The sequence below is a fragment of the Sclerotinia sclerotiorum genome, genomic scaffold (assembly GCF_000146945.2).
Source record: "Sclerotinia sclerotiorum 1980 UF-70 scaffold_19 genomic scaffold, whole genome shotgun sequence".
Lineage (NCBI taxonomy): Eukaryota > Fungi > Ascomycota > Leotiomycetes > Helotiales > Sclerotiniaceae > Sclerotinia > Sclerotinia sclerotiorum.
The window spans coordinates 784,779-800,325 of NW_001820817.1; the positions used below are offsets into that span (position 1 = coordinate 784,779).

Genomic DNA, 15,547 nt, shown 5'->3' on the forward strand with positions numbered 1-15,547 from the left:
GTGGTCCTGGGAGTACATAAAAATGAATGGGAAGCTAGAGCACTTTGGAGTTTGTATGATTATGTGAAGGCAGTACTTCAAATGATGTGAATTCACCTGTCTATTAGGATTTTCTTACCCTTGGCTTGTGAAGAGGCTCGTATGTGACTTGTTCTCTACTCGAATACATTTGTTGATGTTTAGCGACTGATTAAAGATTATGTTTCAATTTGTTTTAATTCATTGAATTCTGAGTTTTCTAGACTTTGAGTACTTGCGTCGCTTTGAGAGCTTCTCCCATGTTAGAGATAGGGAGCTCTAGCAGCCAGACGCAAATATAATGCAGTGACTCGGCTGTTTCGCCTTACTTCTGTTGGTGCCGACAGGTTCAAGTTACCCATGGGTGCTGATTCTTAAACTTACAGGATTTTTAAACTTTTGGAGTCCGAGCATATCTTCATAGGTAGCTCACGCTTCCCAGGAGAACGACAGAATACCGAGACTCAGGAGTTCAGAGTCAACATGTATAGCCCAAGTCAGCACTTTCATTCTGCACTGATATAAAGTCACTTAATCCTTTTCATACAGCGCTCTCTCCTCGGCTTCCAAAGCTCTGAGTTCTCCTGCAGTCGTCTCCCAACATGACCAATGTACTTCCACTCGATACACTCTGGTTCCTTGATAAACCCCCTGCTTTCCCCGTTCCAGCATGTTCTACCTTGGCATTTCCCTTTTCTATAGGAGGGTGGGACCATTTTAGTGCCTGACCGAACTTTCTTTTTCCCATCTCCTCACTCGAATATGATCTATCATGTAGTCTAGCCATCAAGATATCTGAGTTCATGTTTTCATCCAAGCCATATCTGACTGCACGTAGCCTATGGATATACCACGTTACAGAGATGTACACACCATACGAAAGCCAGAGGAGTAAAGCGATAATACAGAGGATAAGTAGCAGAAGGACTGGTGGGTCGATTCTTAGCTTTTGAAGATTGGGATGCATTGCGTGTGGTCGGTTCAATTTGTTTATTGTGGGCTGAGAAGATGCTGGAGAGCGGTATGCAATTAGTTGGATGTGGCGACGAAAATTAGATTGTTGTTGGTGGACATATGCCATGCTGAACAGCTATGGATGATTAGGTAGTAGGTGTTTCTTAGGATGTTACTTCAACTGCCTGGAGGTGGATAATATAATCTCTTATAAATGACGATTTCGGAAAGAAAATAACAGTCTTGGGTTAAAGAACGGGAATAACAATAGTTTTGAGGATATTCAACATGCTTGCCTTTATGTGGTGTGTATGGAAAACCAATTGTTTTGGGGATAAATGTAGACCGTAGGTTGGTCTTTCCAATTTCGGTTATTCCACAAGCTTTGTTTGCCATGCTACCTACTGCGTAGAGCATTTCAAGCAAGACCGTGTTACTAAGTTAATGGTCGAAGCTAGTTGACTGCATTTCGCGTGACCAGATACTTACTGGACTTCCGCGGTTTAACATGTAGTAAAACTGGTTCGAGACTCCCCAAGTTCACTGCCGCATAATTGGATAAAACTTCCAGAACTCTTGTTATACGGTGTAAGACTCAAAATAGCATGAATTTGACTTCGGCAAGAGCATAGGACTAGTCAGCAACTCAGCTTAGGTAAGGAAAGGATGTCTTCTCGGCATGTATAATGCCAAGGAGGTCAATTGAAGTTATCCATTATTGTTTTGAGTGCTATGTGAGGGTAGGGTTCGGAGCTTTCAGGAGAGGCAAGGAGATGTGAAACTCAGTTCAAGGAAAAAGGAAGATGTGGAACTACCATCAGCAACTTCGCATGATTTGAATAAGGTCATGATGGAATGACTGTTTGGCATAGATTTGGGTATTAATGAAGTACTGGTTACACCTCATGGAAGGGTAGTCAGCGCATAGCGTTTCTGAGTAAGATCTTCACGTCGAGAAACATTTCATTAATGCAGGGCTGAGCAAGAAAAATAAAAGTACCTATGCTTAGCTGCCCTGTAGATAGAAAACATGATCCAACTTGCATATGAAATGCCATCCAGCTGGTGCCGCCACCACAAGCATCGACAAAGAAGAACACAAGAAATCCATAAATAGAAAAAGATCCTAGTTCACGAACCCAAACGAAAGGTTTTCGACATCTGGATCGGTGTTACCAAACCTGAAAGCTGTTCAAGCCTCAAGGAAGGAATATCAAGATTGTGATTCGTGATTTTGTGCGTGATCATAAACTTTTGAAAGCTTATTGCTTGCCTTTTGCTTGCCCCTTGGTCAATTTAAACATACCAAGCCTAGCAATAACTGTTCACCGAAGAGGTTCACATATCGCCCATAAGTTAGGTACAGTAATAATAAGCTTACATAAAGCCCAGCACAGCTGTAATTTTCAGCGACGATTTTCCTCAACAGGAGGGGTCTTTTTTTTTAATGACCAAGTCAAGGCTATACGGAGTCCAATATGACATGTCCAATATCTTATCCTAGTTCTCCGGATAATAAGCTGCAAACAGTAATATCAATAAGTTGATCATTGTCACGAAGGATCATTTAGACGGGGAATCCCAAAGCTTCTAGAAGGAAATTGGAAGGAAATTCCTGCAGATTTTAACCCCTTTTTGGCGGCTAGTGTGACGCACCATACTACATGGCAAACATGGATACTATCCCCAGAACATGAGGACGGCGGTAAAGTTCAAGCATTTTGATTTGGAATGATCTGAAAGAAATGTACAATGAATGTATCCAGTTACTACGGTCAGTGTCGAGATGTCTCGTTATCTACGCAGCCTTCTATAATCTCTAAGGATTTTGGACTATGAATTTCGAGGTTTCGAAAGAGTTCAAGACATACGATAAGGGTCATAGCCCCATTAGCAATAGGTGCTCCGTAGATCAGGACATATGTAATCTCAAATCTGCTGTGTGCTCCGTAATTAAGGACCCAGTATTCTGTGGGGTTTATGGGTATTGAAGTAAAGTACAGTACCTGGTCTCAGTAGTCTGGCAGTCAGTTGAAGAATTTTGACTTGAATTGTTTCATCTACCTTATGCAAGCGAGGGAGGTTTGAGCGGCGGAGGAAGCGGGACGTCCTTGGTTATGAGCTTGTTGAAGTTGAGATACAGATTACGAATGATATGTACGAGGTGATGTGTATGATATTTCTCGATCGCTCCAGAAAGAAGAATGAGAGGTAGGTGGGATGTCTGTTGTATCTGTCCATGGTGTAAAACAAGTCAAGGTACGCTGGCTGGGATTATGTGAATGAAACTACCCAACGGTTCACTGGTGGTTCTAGCATGAAGCTTCCATGAGGATGATGATAAATTTGAACATTTTATACATTTTATACATTTAATACATTTTATACACTTCAAACACTTCATACATCTCACACATTTCATACACCTCATTGGCTGAGGATGGAATATGTGGCGTTTTATGAAGCCCCCCCTTCATGCAGGCAATTTGTGTTCCCCCGACTTTTACCAAGTACCTAGTGAAGTACACCCAAATACAATACTCGCATGAACGGTTCCCAATCCCAAGGCTGAAGGCGAGATGCTGCAAAGAAGCGGCGGTAACGAATGGGATATGTACAAAGGTTTAAAAAAGAAATCCCATATACCGGTAATCAGTTCGATGGAGTAGTGCGATGTGACTTTTTCTTTGAAAACATATGATTATCTATTTCATAAATGCCGAGGTTCTTATAGGTTGTTATAAATGGCACCCACGAATCCTTTTCTCTTTTTCCTTCAAGAGAACAAAGGAAAGATAAGTTATTGGACGTATGGGTAGCTCAGTCCCTCCTGAGACATGGGCTGTCATTGGTAGCCACTTGAAATATTTAATCATTGATCATTAACCTTACAGAGTTTAGCATTTTCTCTTTTTCTTCTTTCTTCTCCATCCACGCTTTCACCGAAGCACTTTCTTCACGAATCACTAGACATTTCCATGTCCATGTCTCCATTCATTTAAAAGTGTTGGCATTCTCTTGATCTGATACGTCTATTGATCCTAGCATAATCTGCAAGATGGATTAACCCCTGGTTCATTCATTCCGACGGTATTGTGTTTTTTTAATCCTAGCCGCTTTGCCCTCATCGCTCGGTAGGTAAGCTAACTCGGATTTTAGTAACAGACGTGCAGATATGATCTATTCGTAGGTAGGCAAGCTTGTGCTCCGTAATCATGAAAGCCCATCATGAAAGAGCTTCATGTATTCAAAGTTTGCAGTATGTAAATCACTATACCGTAGAAGCTTGTATTCATAAATCAATCAATCATAGTCATGTTTCTGATGCTTATCAATGCCTGCTCTAGTAAGGATTGAGATCAAGGATTGATATCTTGTTACTGACAAGCCTTTCAGCTCAGTAATAGAGTTTCAACAATAGGTGTATTTGCTATTTTAAAGCTTCAAAGAGATTCTTGAATGAATGCTAGATAGCGCCAAATATCACTTCTAGGTAGGTATCTAGATATAAAATCCTTAAATCTAGATATTAAGATGCTATCTACAGCATCTATAATAATGAATACCTTTTTTTATTTTGAAAATTTAATACATAATAATAAATCTAATCAAATTAATCTGTTCATTTATTAAGGATATGTATTATCTGACGATTAATACCTAGTATATATATAATAGAGTATTCATCTCCTTTATTACAAAGATACAACAAGAAGATTTCAATCTATCTAGTCTATCTCTTCTCACTTAAGGATATATATACCTATAGATATACACACCGGGTATATACAGTATATACTCATTGATTTCATCAAACAGCGGCCCGTGTAGGTACCTGCAGCACTAGATATAAATCCATCATGTCAAAACGCTTAGTTACTAATTAGTTAGTTCATCAAGTATCAGAAGCCAATCTAGCCTCCTTGCCATTATTTCCTTCTCTTTCTCTCAACCCAATTGCCATCAATCATCAATCAATCCACCAGATATTGTTAGACATAAATCACTTTGACAAATAACGTTACGATTGGCCTAGTCCAATGGTAAAGGGAGAAGAGAGAGGAGAGAGAAAGAAAGAAAGAAAGAAAGAACATGAGCATTTTTAGCATTCACTCGACCTACTGTTTATTTATTTAGTTAGTTCGCAATCGTAAATTAGATGCTTCAATCATCATCTGATATCAAATCTCGACTTCCTTCATCTCTTCTATCCTCTAAAATAATCATAGATCCAAGACTTACCCACAGTTATCCACTCTTATACATCTCCCTTCCCAATCAGGCACCCGCTAGCGTAAAGGCAGCCGATAATTTGGACCTTGGCCCTGATGGCCCTTCCCTATTTTGATTCTAATTGATTTATTCTTTCCCGGTTAGCAATTAATTGTAGCATACTACCTAAACAACCTAGAGGACGAACCAAAAGAACTCTTTCTCCGTCCAACCCATCCATCCATCCATCCATCTATCCATCCATTTCCTTTCCGACAAACCTCGACAAACCTCAAACCTCAAACCTCAAACCTCCCCAGATCGATCCAAATAAATTCCATCCCATCCAGAGTGAAGGACATTTTCATCCACTTGGATTACCAAGATCTCAAGATTATTTGTTGGGTTTTCAAGGGTTTCCATTTGAAAGAGTGTATTGTTAACCTGGTAAGTAAATAAGAATTCTTTGTTTCTTCTAATTGCACCGTTCAATTCCATCGCATGAAGAATAAATCATACTGGGTTTCATCCATCTATACATATTGTCGCGAAGAACCAACTGCGACACGACTGAACTCGTCCATAACTCGTACTTCATACTCTATACAATTCTGAATACCAAGTATCAACCACGGGGAGAAGCATTGCGTCGCATTCCCAGTCCCTTCCCCCCCCCCTTATTCACCAACCCGACCGAGTTCAATCAACTTCACTTCAATCTCGCAACGTCGCTACTGATTGCCTTTTTTGCTTCACTATCGCCAATATCCCACTCATTCAGCCTCAGCCTACTCATTATCCGGTTCCCGCTAATCAGTTACCTTTTACAGACCGCACTCTATCTTGCGGCCGGTCCTGCGACAATTGGCACTCAACTTCACGACCTTTAACGAATTTAATTACTAAACACCACCACCATAATCACTCAACATGGGTTGCGGAATGAGCACAGAGGAGAAAGAGGGAAAGGCGAGGAACGAGGAGATCGAAAACCAACTGAAGAGAGATAAAATGTTGCAACGAAATGAAATCAAAATGCTTCTTCTTGGTAAGTGAACCATCCTTGATTCCCCTTCATCTACCATTGGGTGTTCAGTCTAACAGTTCTACAGGAGCTGGTGAATCTGGAAAGTCTACTATCCTGAAACAGATGAAGCTTATCCATGAGGGAGGTTACTCACGCGACGAGAGAGAATCATTTAAGGAAATTATCTTCAGTAACACGGTCCAATCGATGCGTGTTATCCTTGAGGCCATGGAGTCCTTAGAGTTACCTCTTGATGATCAAAGAGCCGAATATCATGTTCAAACGATTTTCATGCAACCACAACAAATTGAAGGAGACAACTTACCACCCGAGGTTGGAAGTGCCATTGCAGCTTTATGGAAGGATGCAGGTGTGCAAGATTGTTTCAAGCGATCCAGAGAATATCAACTGAATGATTCTGCTAGATAGTAAGTACTTGCTTTATAGATGGATCTTGGATATCTTTCCGGCGCTGCCGCACACCAAGCTGCTTCTAACACCCTTTGTCTAGTTACTTTGATAACATCGAGAGAATTGCTCAGCATGATTATATGCCAAATGATCAAGATGTCCTTCGCTCCCGTGTCAAGACTACTGGTATTACAGAGACCACTTTCATCATTGGAGATTTAACCTACCGAATGTTCGATGTTGGAGGACAACGTTCGGAGCGAAAGAAATGGATCCACTGTTTCGAGAATGTCACCACAATCCTCTTTTTGGTGGCCATTTCCGAGTATGACCAACTGCTTTTTGAGGATGAAACTGTCAACCGTATGCAAGAAGCCCTTACACTTTTTGACTCGATTTGCAATTCCAGATGGTTTATCAAGACTTCCATCATTCTGTTCTTGAATAAGATCGATAGATTCAAGGAGAAGCTTCCCGTCAGCCCTATGAAGAACTACTTCCCCGATTACGAAGGTGGTGATGACTATGCTCTCGCATGTGACTACATCCTGAACCGATTCGTCAGTCTCAATCAGCACGAGACGAAACAGATTTATACACATTTCACTTGTGCCACTGATACTACTCAAATCAGATTCGTCATGGCAGCTGTCAATGGTAAGCTTCAAAGCTCTTGAAATATTTTCACAACTAACTCGTCCTAGACATCATCATACAAGAGAACCTCCGTCTGTGTGGTCTGATATAATCATGAAATACCCTACTGCAGTCAAACGATATGGACTGCAGCTTTCCTATTTATTCAGCATGGCGTTATAATCCAAAACCGGGGGTCTCTTTTTCCAATACCAAACATCTTCTTGCACAGTCACTTTCGGTCTTGCAACCTTTTTTTGCTATAGAACCATTGTTTTTCCCCGAAAGGGGATGTCGGGGGATATGGTATCATTGGAGCACGTCATGGGTTGTTTTAATTAACTTCTGCTTCATTGTGCCCACTTTATTTCTCTTTCTCCAATGCTCCGGGGGGTAGCATCGATCGAGACTATTTTTTTTATTACTTAAGTTTTGTTTTTAAATCCTGTTTGTCATATTAATAGCGACGATGTAAGACCGTTCGGGATGTGGTTGGTTTCATGCCAGCAACTGATGATGTCGCGCGGTTTGCAGTCTGCCGTGTCTCTTTTTGATGAAGGTGCGGGAGTTGTGTTGTAGGTTGGAAGCCGGATGAATGAGAAGAAGCTTTATAGCTGATTAGAAGGTTGGGGGTGTACGAGCAGACGATGGTGGCAGTTGGATGGCTTGATTGGGATTAAAAATGATGGCGGTGGATGTCTGGGCTCGTTGGTTGGCTGGATCAAAGCGACTGCATTATTTGCAGTAAGCATTGATACCATAGTCAGTTAATTAGAAAGATTCATATTGATCTACATTTGTGCCTGTGTCTTGATATTTGTGACCATAAATCCGCACTTTAAGTCAGAACATAATTGGCTGGGACATATTCAGGTAGGACAGGGTTGTGTAACTTTTTACCTAGGCAACTAGTAACTACAACTCAACAAACGACGCATGAACCCCTTTCTACATTTGACGTATGCTCTTAAATTTTAAAATTCATCTATTGAATTCTGAGTTTTGAAACTTTATTTTGGACTCATACATTTATTATCTACATACACGATGGTATACTGAACAAATTCAGCCCGCAAAATAAACAATCAACGAATCTAAGTAGATATGATTATTCCAACTCGCAAACCATCCCTGTCCGGGATTGCAGGAGTATGGCTATTGCTTCATTTTCTGATTATCGGGGTGTATGGGAGAATTACATTGGAGAGTGTGAGAAATCTTACAGAGGTCACGAGGGAGTGTAGGGGAAGGATTGGAGGGTTGGGTGTGAGTGAGGTATGGGAGGGGGCTGGGGATGATGGGAGAAGGGATAGGGGTGCTATTGATGATGTGGAGGAGTATGGAAGAGAAAGAGGAGGAGGACAGGTGGTTTTGGATGGTGGGAGTGGGAATGGAGATGGAGATGAGATTGAGGATGTGAGTTTGTTTCCTACTTTCCTGGGTTCCGTGCTTTGGGTTTTGTGATGCTTTATGTATGGGATAGCGGGCGGTAAACGTATATATATTACCACAAAATAAGTACACCAGTATTAACCAATATCCCACTGTTCACAGACAATTACAGCAGCTCTACACATGCTCTGTTCAGACCTATTAATCGAATTAGAAAAGCCGTTATTATCTTCTCATATCGCCGCTGAAGCCACATTGGTGTGTTACCTCTCTCTCCCTTTCTCTACCCAAGATTTCTTTGCTAATTTCAATCCACAAGTAGACACAACTTAATTGCTCAAATATTAAGAAGGATTATGATGAGTTTTTAAAGGAAACAACGTGGTTTCTTTATGAGATTCAGGAACGTCAGATGAAATGGAGATGGGGTGGTGAAAATGCGGTTAAAGGGGGATTGGAGTGGTTGCAAGGGCTTTGGGCTAGTAGAAGGGCGGTATGTTGTTTTCTTTGATTCTGTTTGCTTGCCTCTTGCCTCTTGGTCCTACTTTAGCTGAGAGTACGGATTACATACGTGAATTTTTGAGGTGGTTGGGCATGGAAAGATGTGGTGAAAAAGGGGAGCCAGAAAGATTCAAGCTGATAGTTGTTATAGAATTCACAAGATAGGAGTTTTATCGAGCAGCAGATGGGGTTGTATAGGGATACGGGATGCTTTGCGAAATTGAATAGAGAGGTGCTAAGGAAAGACATTGAAGTTGTGGAGTACTTGAATGATTTGATTGACATGTTTTGGTGAGGACAGAGGGGCTGGATGAGGATCCGGCAGGGACACGGCGGGAGCTGAGTGGAGAGCGATGATTAGGATGGTTGAATAGAAGTAAATGGAAGCAGATAAATCAACGAGGGGACGCAAAATTGTTTAACTAAGAGAATAACCCGGGAAACAGGCGCGCTGTGTGGACGAAGGTAAATTGGCAAGAGCAAATTCGGAAACAACGAGCGTGAAAGGTGCATAAATAGCACATTCACAACATTTTGTAGCATTTTCTAATCCTGTGGGTAGTGTAAATATTGTTTGGCGATACGTAAACACAATATAGTGTTGGCTATCTGGACCAGTGTGAAACTTCTTCCTATTTTTCTCCATTTTGGCTTCTTTTTGGGGAGTTTTATTGTTCCGCATCGGACCATGGATGAAATGAGCTCTGAAAATACCAATACATTGTCTATTGTATAGCATTATGTACATACTGCATGTGATATATGCTCCCTACGACGGTCCTATCGACAGACAGCCTTTGAAGGGCGTGTAACGCACTTCGATGCAATGCCATGCCATGCCAAGAACAGGCTGCGATGAGGTATAATGATGCTATCTGTCTTGACTATTGTAATATACAACTCCTTCTGCTTGCAGAAATATGAGGTATCATATAGGTAACCTCCATGGGATATAACCAAAATCAACCATTAGGCACATACTGCATTCAAACTCGCCAGCTGGAAAACTACTACCAGAGAACACCCATAGCCCTATCAACAATACCAACAATCAACCGTAAGATTTTTTCATCTCTCTGTCCGAAATCCCGAATTTGCGGCCCTTATAGCTTCTTCCGATTTCCACAGGCTAAATTGCTCGACGGTAAGCTAGCCAGCCAATACAACAAACTGTACAACAACTTAGGTTCCGCTAGCAAGCCAAGAAGGTTCATTTTCAATATAGATCTGAGACTCTGATTCGAAGGTTCGGAACGATATTACCAATTTGGATGATGCTTATCTGGGAATTGAGGATTTGTTGCACGTCTTCATTTTTGAACGTCGCCGACCTTGAGATTTTTGGCCAAAAATGGATGAATAATTGAGGTGAGCGAGGTGACCGAAGTGATGGCGCTTTTAGGTGTTACATCTGCTGTGTGTGTAAGATTGGATTTGATGACTCATCAACGCTTCTTTCACCAGCCACACCCACACTCGTCAGAATTTAGAGCAGAACTGGGGTTCGTTTGGGCAAGCCACGGTTGTCAATCCAGAGTAGAGTAGCATCATTAGAATACAATCATGACATATAATTTGACGATTTGACGACATTTTCATGATTCAATTTTTCCGCATAGAAATATGGCAAGACTTAATACAGTGCCCATCCCGTCAAGGGATCCTACAGCTACGAATTTAGAGCGCATATTGGTGCGATTGCAGAAAATTATCTTGAGTCCAGATACTTCGGCCGGATCTCAAAGCTATGCTGAGTGGGTGAAGACGGGCGCGGTAAGGATGGTATAACTTTTCGTGGAAAGAGCTATGGCTAATTCTTTGATGTTACAGAATTTGGAATATGCGCGGGATTTATTGGTTCACGTAGAGCAAGATGCGCAGAATATTAAAGTACTAGCGAGGAAACAAGAGATACAGGCCGATTTAGTGCGCAAAAGGCATATGATACAAAGACTTGGTGAAAGATTGGAAGAGTTGAGTGAGGTCAGTATACTTTAATCTGCTGGACTGCAGGGGGATGTGTGCTGATATTGTACAGCTTGCAAGTTATGAAGAAGAAGGCGAGGATTCATCCGAGGGAGAAGATCTACTGGCCCATGACCAAGATACGCCGTCGGAAACTACAGACGAAACTACAAACAATCACGAAGAACGCTCGACACATTCTCCGATCGATTACACACCTTCTACCACACAAGTGGGACATGCGCCTCCCCCGCTACAAACGCAATCCTCTCAACAACCCGAACTTTCGACTCTTCGCTCTCGCAACCCCCGCGCCGAGCTCTTCGAAACGGCCTCCAATAAAGCCTACACAACATCCGCCTCCACATCCCAAGTTGCTCCCACAGCCGCAACGGAAACACTCCTCACGCACCACCGCACCGAACAAGAAGATCTCACCAACTCTCTCCTCTCGATGGCCCAAGAACTGCGCGCTCGCTCTCACACCTTCGCCAGTACCCTCGCTACCGATGCCTCTGTTCTCGATTCTGCCGTTGCAGGTATTAATAAAAATGAGATTGGTCTAGAAGCAGCGTCGAGGAGAATGGGGTATTTGAGGAGTATGACGGAGGGGAAGGGTTGGTGGGGTCGCATGATGATGTATGCATGGATTGCGGGCTTGGCGATTTTGGCGTGTGTTATCGTGTTTGTGATGCCGAAGCTGAGGTTTTGATGCTAGGGAGGGGAAGGGGAAGAGAGGAGATTTAAAAGGAATGGGTTGGCTTTATTTTGGCGAAATGGTAGTATGATGGAATGATAGGCGTTTTATGGGAACCCGTGGTGTTTGGATGATACCATACGAAAGTGATAGGCTTTTTGTTGACATCTGGGTTCTAGCATATTTGGGCGTTTGGCGAAGCTAAATTTATGATGGTGTTGTGTTATGGAGGCGGAGAGGAGAAGCAAAGCAATGTAGTCTTACATGTTAATCTATTGATGTAGCCAAATAAGCTATTTATTCAACTCTTTACAAAGTATGGCCCGTGTAATCCGAGAAAATACATCACGCAACACATCATATTGCAAGTGTAACATCATGAAGCATAAATAGTAAGTGATGAATTATCATGATGCTTGCAAACTATGGTGAAATTGTCCCTAATTGCTCTTAAATGCTATTCTCTCGATACAGAGATAGATAGATATCCACCCATTTATTCATGCATCAATCCATCCATCCGTTGTATGTCATAAAAGGGGAAAACAAAGTAAAAAGAAAACAGAGATTAGAAATGTGGTTCATCAAAAACCCCCCATTAGCTCCTGGCTTGTTGAAAATAGTGTTGATGATGTATCTGTCTGTTCGACTGTTTGTCTGGTTGCGCAAGTATCAATGATGCGGGAAAAGGAATTATAAAATAATAAAAATGAAGTTGATAACTGCTTCAAATCAATAATGTACTGAATTGGTATTGAAAAAAGGTAATGCGACGGATGTCTGATCTCATTGGCGCCTATGCAGTGGTTGGATCATGACGAGGCGTGGTGTGGTACGTTATGATTGAGATTTTGGGATATGGACGACATGGGATATAAGATATAAGGTTAGGAGGTTAGGAGCAAAGTCTGCTCATAGAATGATCGCATCCGAGGTCGAGTTACCTGACGCAGAGAACAAGGGCCGTGGTTGCAAAACGTGTGGCGATGAGGTATTTGAGGAAGTTGAGCTGGTGGTTGTTAGTCCTGCTCTTCTACTTTCTCTAGGAAACAAAAGAATTAAACTTAAAGGAAAATCAGGAGGAAGGTAGACAACAACTTACCCTGCTATCTCATCATAGCCATCACCCGAATCACCAGCGTCAGTCTCCGAGTCAGAAATAACAATAATTTCCTCCTTCTCCATCCCCGTGGCAGCTTGCGCTTGCCGTTGAGATTGATCTTGGTGTTTATGAGGTGATGAAGGAGGAGAAGGTAAATGATCCTTCATCAACTCATCGAATGTCTCAGCATCATCCACCTCACTATCACTATCATATTCACTCCTCTCTATCATTCGTCTCTCAGCCAATCGTTTCTGCACTGCCATCTTCTCATTCCTCCTCTCATTCGCTCTCTCTTTTTCAGCCACCTCATCGTCCTCATCCTCAACGTTTTCATTGACTTCCTCACCACAAGAATCAACTGCTCTCTCATTGAATTGCAAATCCTCATCCTTCCAATTAGGTGCCTTGCGCCAACTAGGTAACATACCCATTGGATGGCCCAAAGTAGGTCTTTGATATCTGAACAAAGTTTCCAAGTGGTTTTTAGGAAGTGGCTCGTATCGGTCGTCCCATTCGATGCAGGTTTTGGATTTGAAGATTGCCTTGAAGTCTGAGAAGGCTTCGGAGAAGACTTTAGCTAGAAGGAAGTTAGTAATTTGTTGAGTGTAATAAGAAGGGAAAGCGGAGGTGGGAAAACAAGGTGATGGGGACGTTGAAAAAAAGGAATAGAGGAGGCTTACGACGACATTCGTCTCGAAGATAAGAGGGGCTTTGATACGCAGTTGTGAGTTTTGCTCCCGCCATATAGGTACTAGGTTGGGCATTGGATGCAAAGAGGTAAACGGTATATTTCTGATTTTTGTTTTTGCCATGCACGAGGACACGCGTGAGGACGACTTTGTATTCGAAATCCGTTTGATCGGTGTAAACATGATGGAGTCCTATCTCCATGATTAGACTCTCCTATCCTCGGCGTTGAGTACAACAAGCAAACAAGAAGTCAAAGGGGGTGATAAATTGAGGACACATTAGGAAAAATCACGTACGGTTGTCACATAGTTCCTCAGCAGCTTTCACACCCTCCTCAAATCTTTGTCGATATTTTATCTTCTGGTCCTCGGTATGATGCAAGCGACGGATTATTCGTCCAAGCGTGTAACCTGTGGCAACGAGTTTCTTTTTCTTGTTCAATTTTGACGTGAGGCAGTCTACCAACCAGTCAATAACGACTATATGGCATCTCTTGCCCATCGCCATTGCTTTGCGGACTATAGCACACGCTAGTGCGTTAGCATTCTGTACTTTTCCACGAGCCCGGGTAATCAGAATGGACAACATTGAGGATGGTTGGTGTACCCTGCACACTCTTCTTCTTATATTCCTTAACAGTAACAATAAGATGCGTAGTATCTTCATCCATTTCCGTCGCATACTCTCCCCCATGAACTCGAATCCATTTGCTGATTTTCTCATAGCTCCATTGTTGCTCAGCATTAGGGCCAGGACGTTCGGCTATAAAATCTCCTGCGAGAGACATTTTGCAGCCGCTGAAAATTGGTTTCGTGGCGCCATTGCTGTAGAAATTCTTGGTACGTTTGCTTTTGGATGGCGTTTGGTGCGGTATTTTTTGTGATTTGCTGGAGGTTTTGGAGGTGTGAGGGCGAATGCGAGGCATGGTCGTGGTTGACGGGAGGTGCGGCTTGATATGCTCTAGGAAGGTTTTAGTGTATTGTGAGGTGGAGGTTGTAGTTGAAATTCTTATAACTACAAGAGAGGGTAAACTATGACTGCTAATCGACAGCCAAGGAGAATGTTCCTCAGGAGTGTTGATGATAGATGTACCACGGCTTATCGTGTGTGTGAGTACCCTAGGCATGGTTCAAAACCACAGCAAGAGTGTTGAAACAGGATACTATGGTATCATGTCCTCAATATAATATGAACCCAAGAGCTTAGTGAAGCTACCTCTAATGTTCATAGAAAAAAAAGTATCTCGCTTAATCAAAAATGACAAATTCTGCCCAAAATCAAACATGATGAAGCGAGGATGTTGATGGATGAAAGACAAAAATCCCAAGCAGAATGTGAGCGCCGAAAGTGATTTGAAGGGTAAATCCATGAAGAGATACTCAAATACAAGACAGCAGATGCGAAAGGGAAACTTACGATAATACTGCGCCCTGATGCTCAAGAAGTTATAGTGTTTAATGGATGGATCGAGTTGACGATGAAGGGGAGTTGTGATTTGATAGGCAGAGAGTAAGATACTAAGTGCCAGGCAAGGGCTGAGTAGGAAGCACTCGAAGATGGGAAGATGGTAGAACTCAAACCATGTAAGGTAAATCAAATAAATAATGACTAGGCTCACCGTGATCGAAAAAGCAGTGTAAGAATATGGGGGGCAAAATAGCAATGTGAATATGAGTAGGTATTGGTTGTAAGTTGGGTCTAGAAATTCGATATCGAAGTGGGGCGCGAGACAAGAGTATTGAATATGCCTCGAGACTAGAGAAAGTAATTCCGATCGCGAATGGTATAATTGACTAGCCCGAACACTAATGAGGACGAGATTTCTCCAAAAGATTGTATTGATAGGGGAATAGTTGGAAAAATATGTTAGATAAAACCAGCTAATCTCTAAATATAGTGCTGGAGATAGGTATTGTGCTAGTAGATTGGAGTATATTGA

At 42.1% G+C, this 15,547-nt stretch overlaps 5 protein-coding genes across 5 annotated transcripts; 3 read left to right on the forward strand and 2 right to left on the reverse strand.

Moving 5' to 3' along the window:
- Nucleotides 1-559: 559 nt before the first annotated feature.
- SS1G_12342 (predicted protein) lies at nt 560-1,099 on the reverse strand (the record flags this gene model as incomplete). The annotated part of the gene is made up of 1 exon (XM_001587262.1): nt 560-1,099. One exon carries the CDS (start codon nt 1,097-1,099, stop codon nt 560-562), a length of 540 nt encoding a protein of 179 aa, XP_001587312.1.
- Nucleotides 1,100-6,114: 5,015 nt separating this feature from the next.
- Nucleotides 6,115-7,370, forward strand: SS1G_12343 (guanine nucleotide-binding protein alpha subunit; the record flags this gene model as incomplete). Its single annotated transcript, XM_001587263.1, has 4 exons — nt 6,115-6,232; nt 6,297-6,639; nt 6,723-7,279; nt 7,327-7,370. The coding sequence occupies 4 exons, from the start codon at nt 6,115-6,117 to the stop codon at nt 7,368-7,370; spliced, it is 1,062 nt and encodes a 353-aa protein (XP_001587313.1).
- Nucleotides 7,371-7,943: 573 nt separating this feature from the next.
- On the forward strand, nt 7,944-9,446 carry SS1G_12344 (predicted protein; the record flags this gene model as incomplete). Its single annotated transcript, XM_001587264.1, has 4 exons — nt 7,944-8,002; nt 8,503-8,674; nt 8,973-9,143; nt 9,303-9,446. The coding sequence occupies 4 exons, from the start codon at nt 7,944-7,946 to the stop codon at nt 9,444-9,446; spliced, it is 546 nt and encodes a 181-aa protein (XP_001587314.1).
- A 1,328-nt stretch (nt 9,447-10,774) lies between these two features.
- SS1G_12345 (hypothetical protein) lies at nt 10,775-12,097 on the forward strand (the record flags this gene model as incomplete). Its single annotated transcript, XM_001587265.1, has 5 exons — nt 10,775-10,924; nt 10,982-11,134; nt 11,190-11,788; nt 11,835-11,898; nt 11,993-12,097. 5 exons carry the CDS (start codon nt 10,775-10,777, stop codon nt 12,095-12,097), a joined length of 1,071 nt encoding a protein of 356 aa, XP_001587315.1.
- A 628-nt stretch (nt 12,098-12,725) lies between these two features.
- Nucleotides 12,726-14,533, reverse strand: SS1G_12346 (predicted protein; the record flags this gene model as incomplete). The annotated part of the gene is made up of 5 exons (XM_001587266.1): nt 12,726-12,822; nt 12,916-13,495; nt 13,599-13,799; nt 13,905-14,126; nt 14,215-14,533. 5 exons carry the CDS (start codon nt 14,531-14,533, stop codon nt 12,726-12,728), a joined length of 1,419 nt encoding a protein of 472 aa, XP_001587316.1.
- Between the last annotated feature and the right edge of the window lie 1,014 nt (nt 14,534-15,547).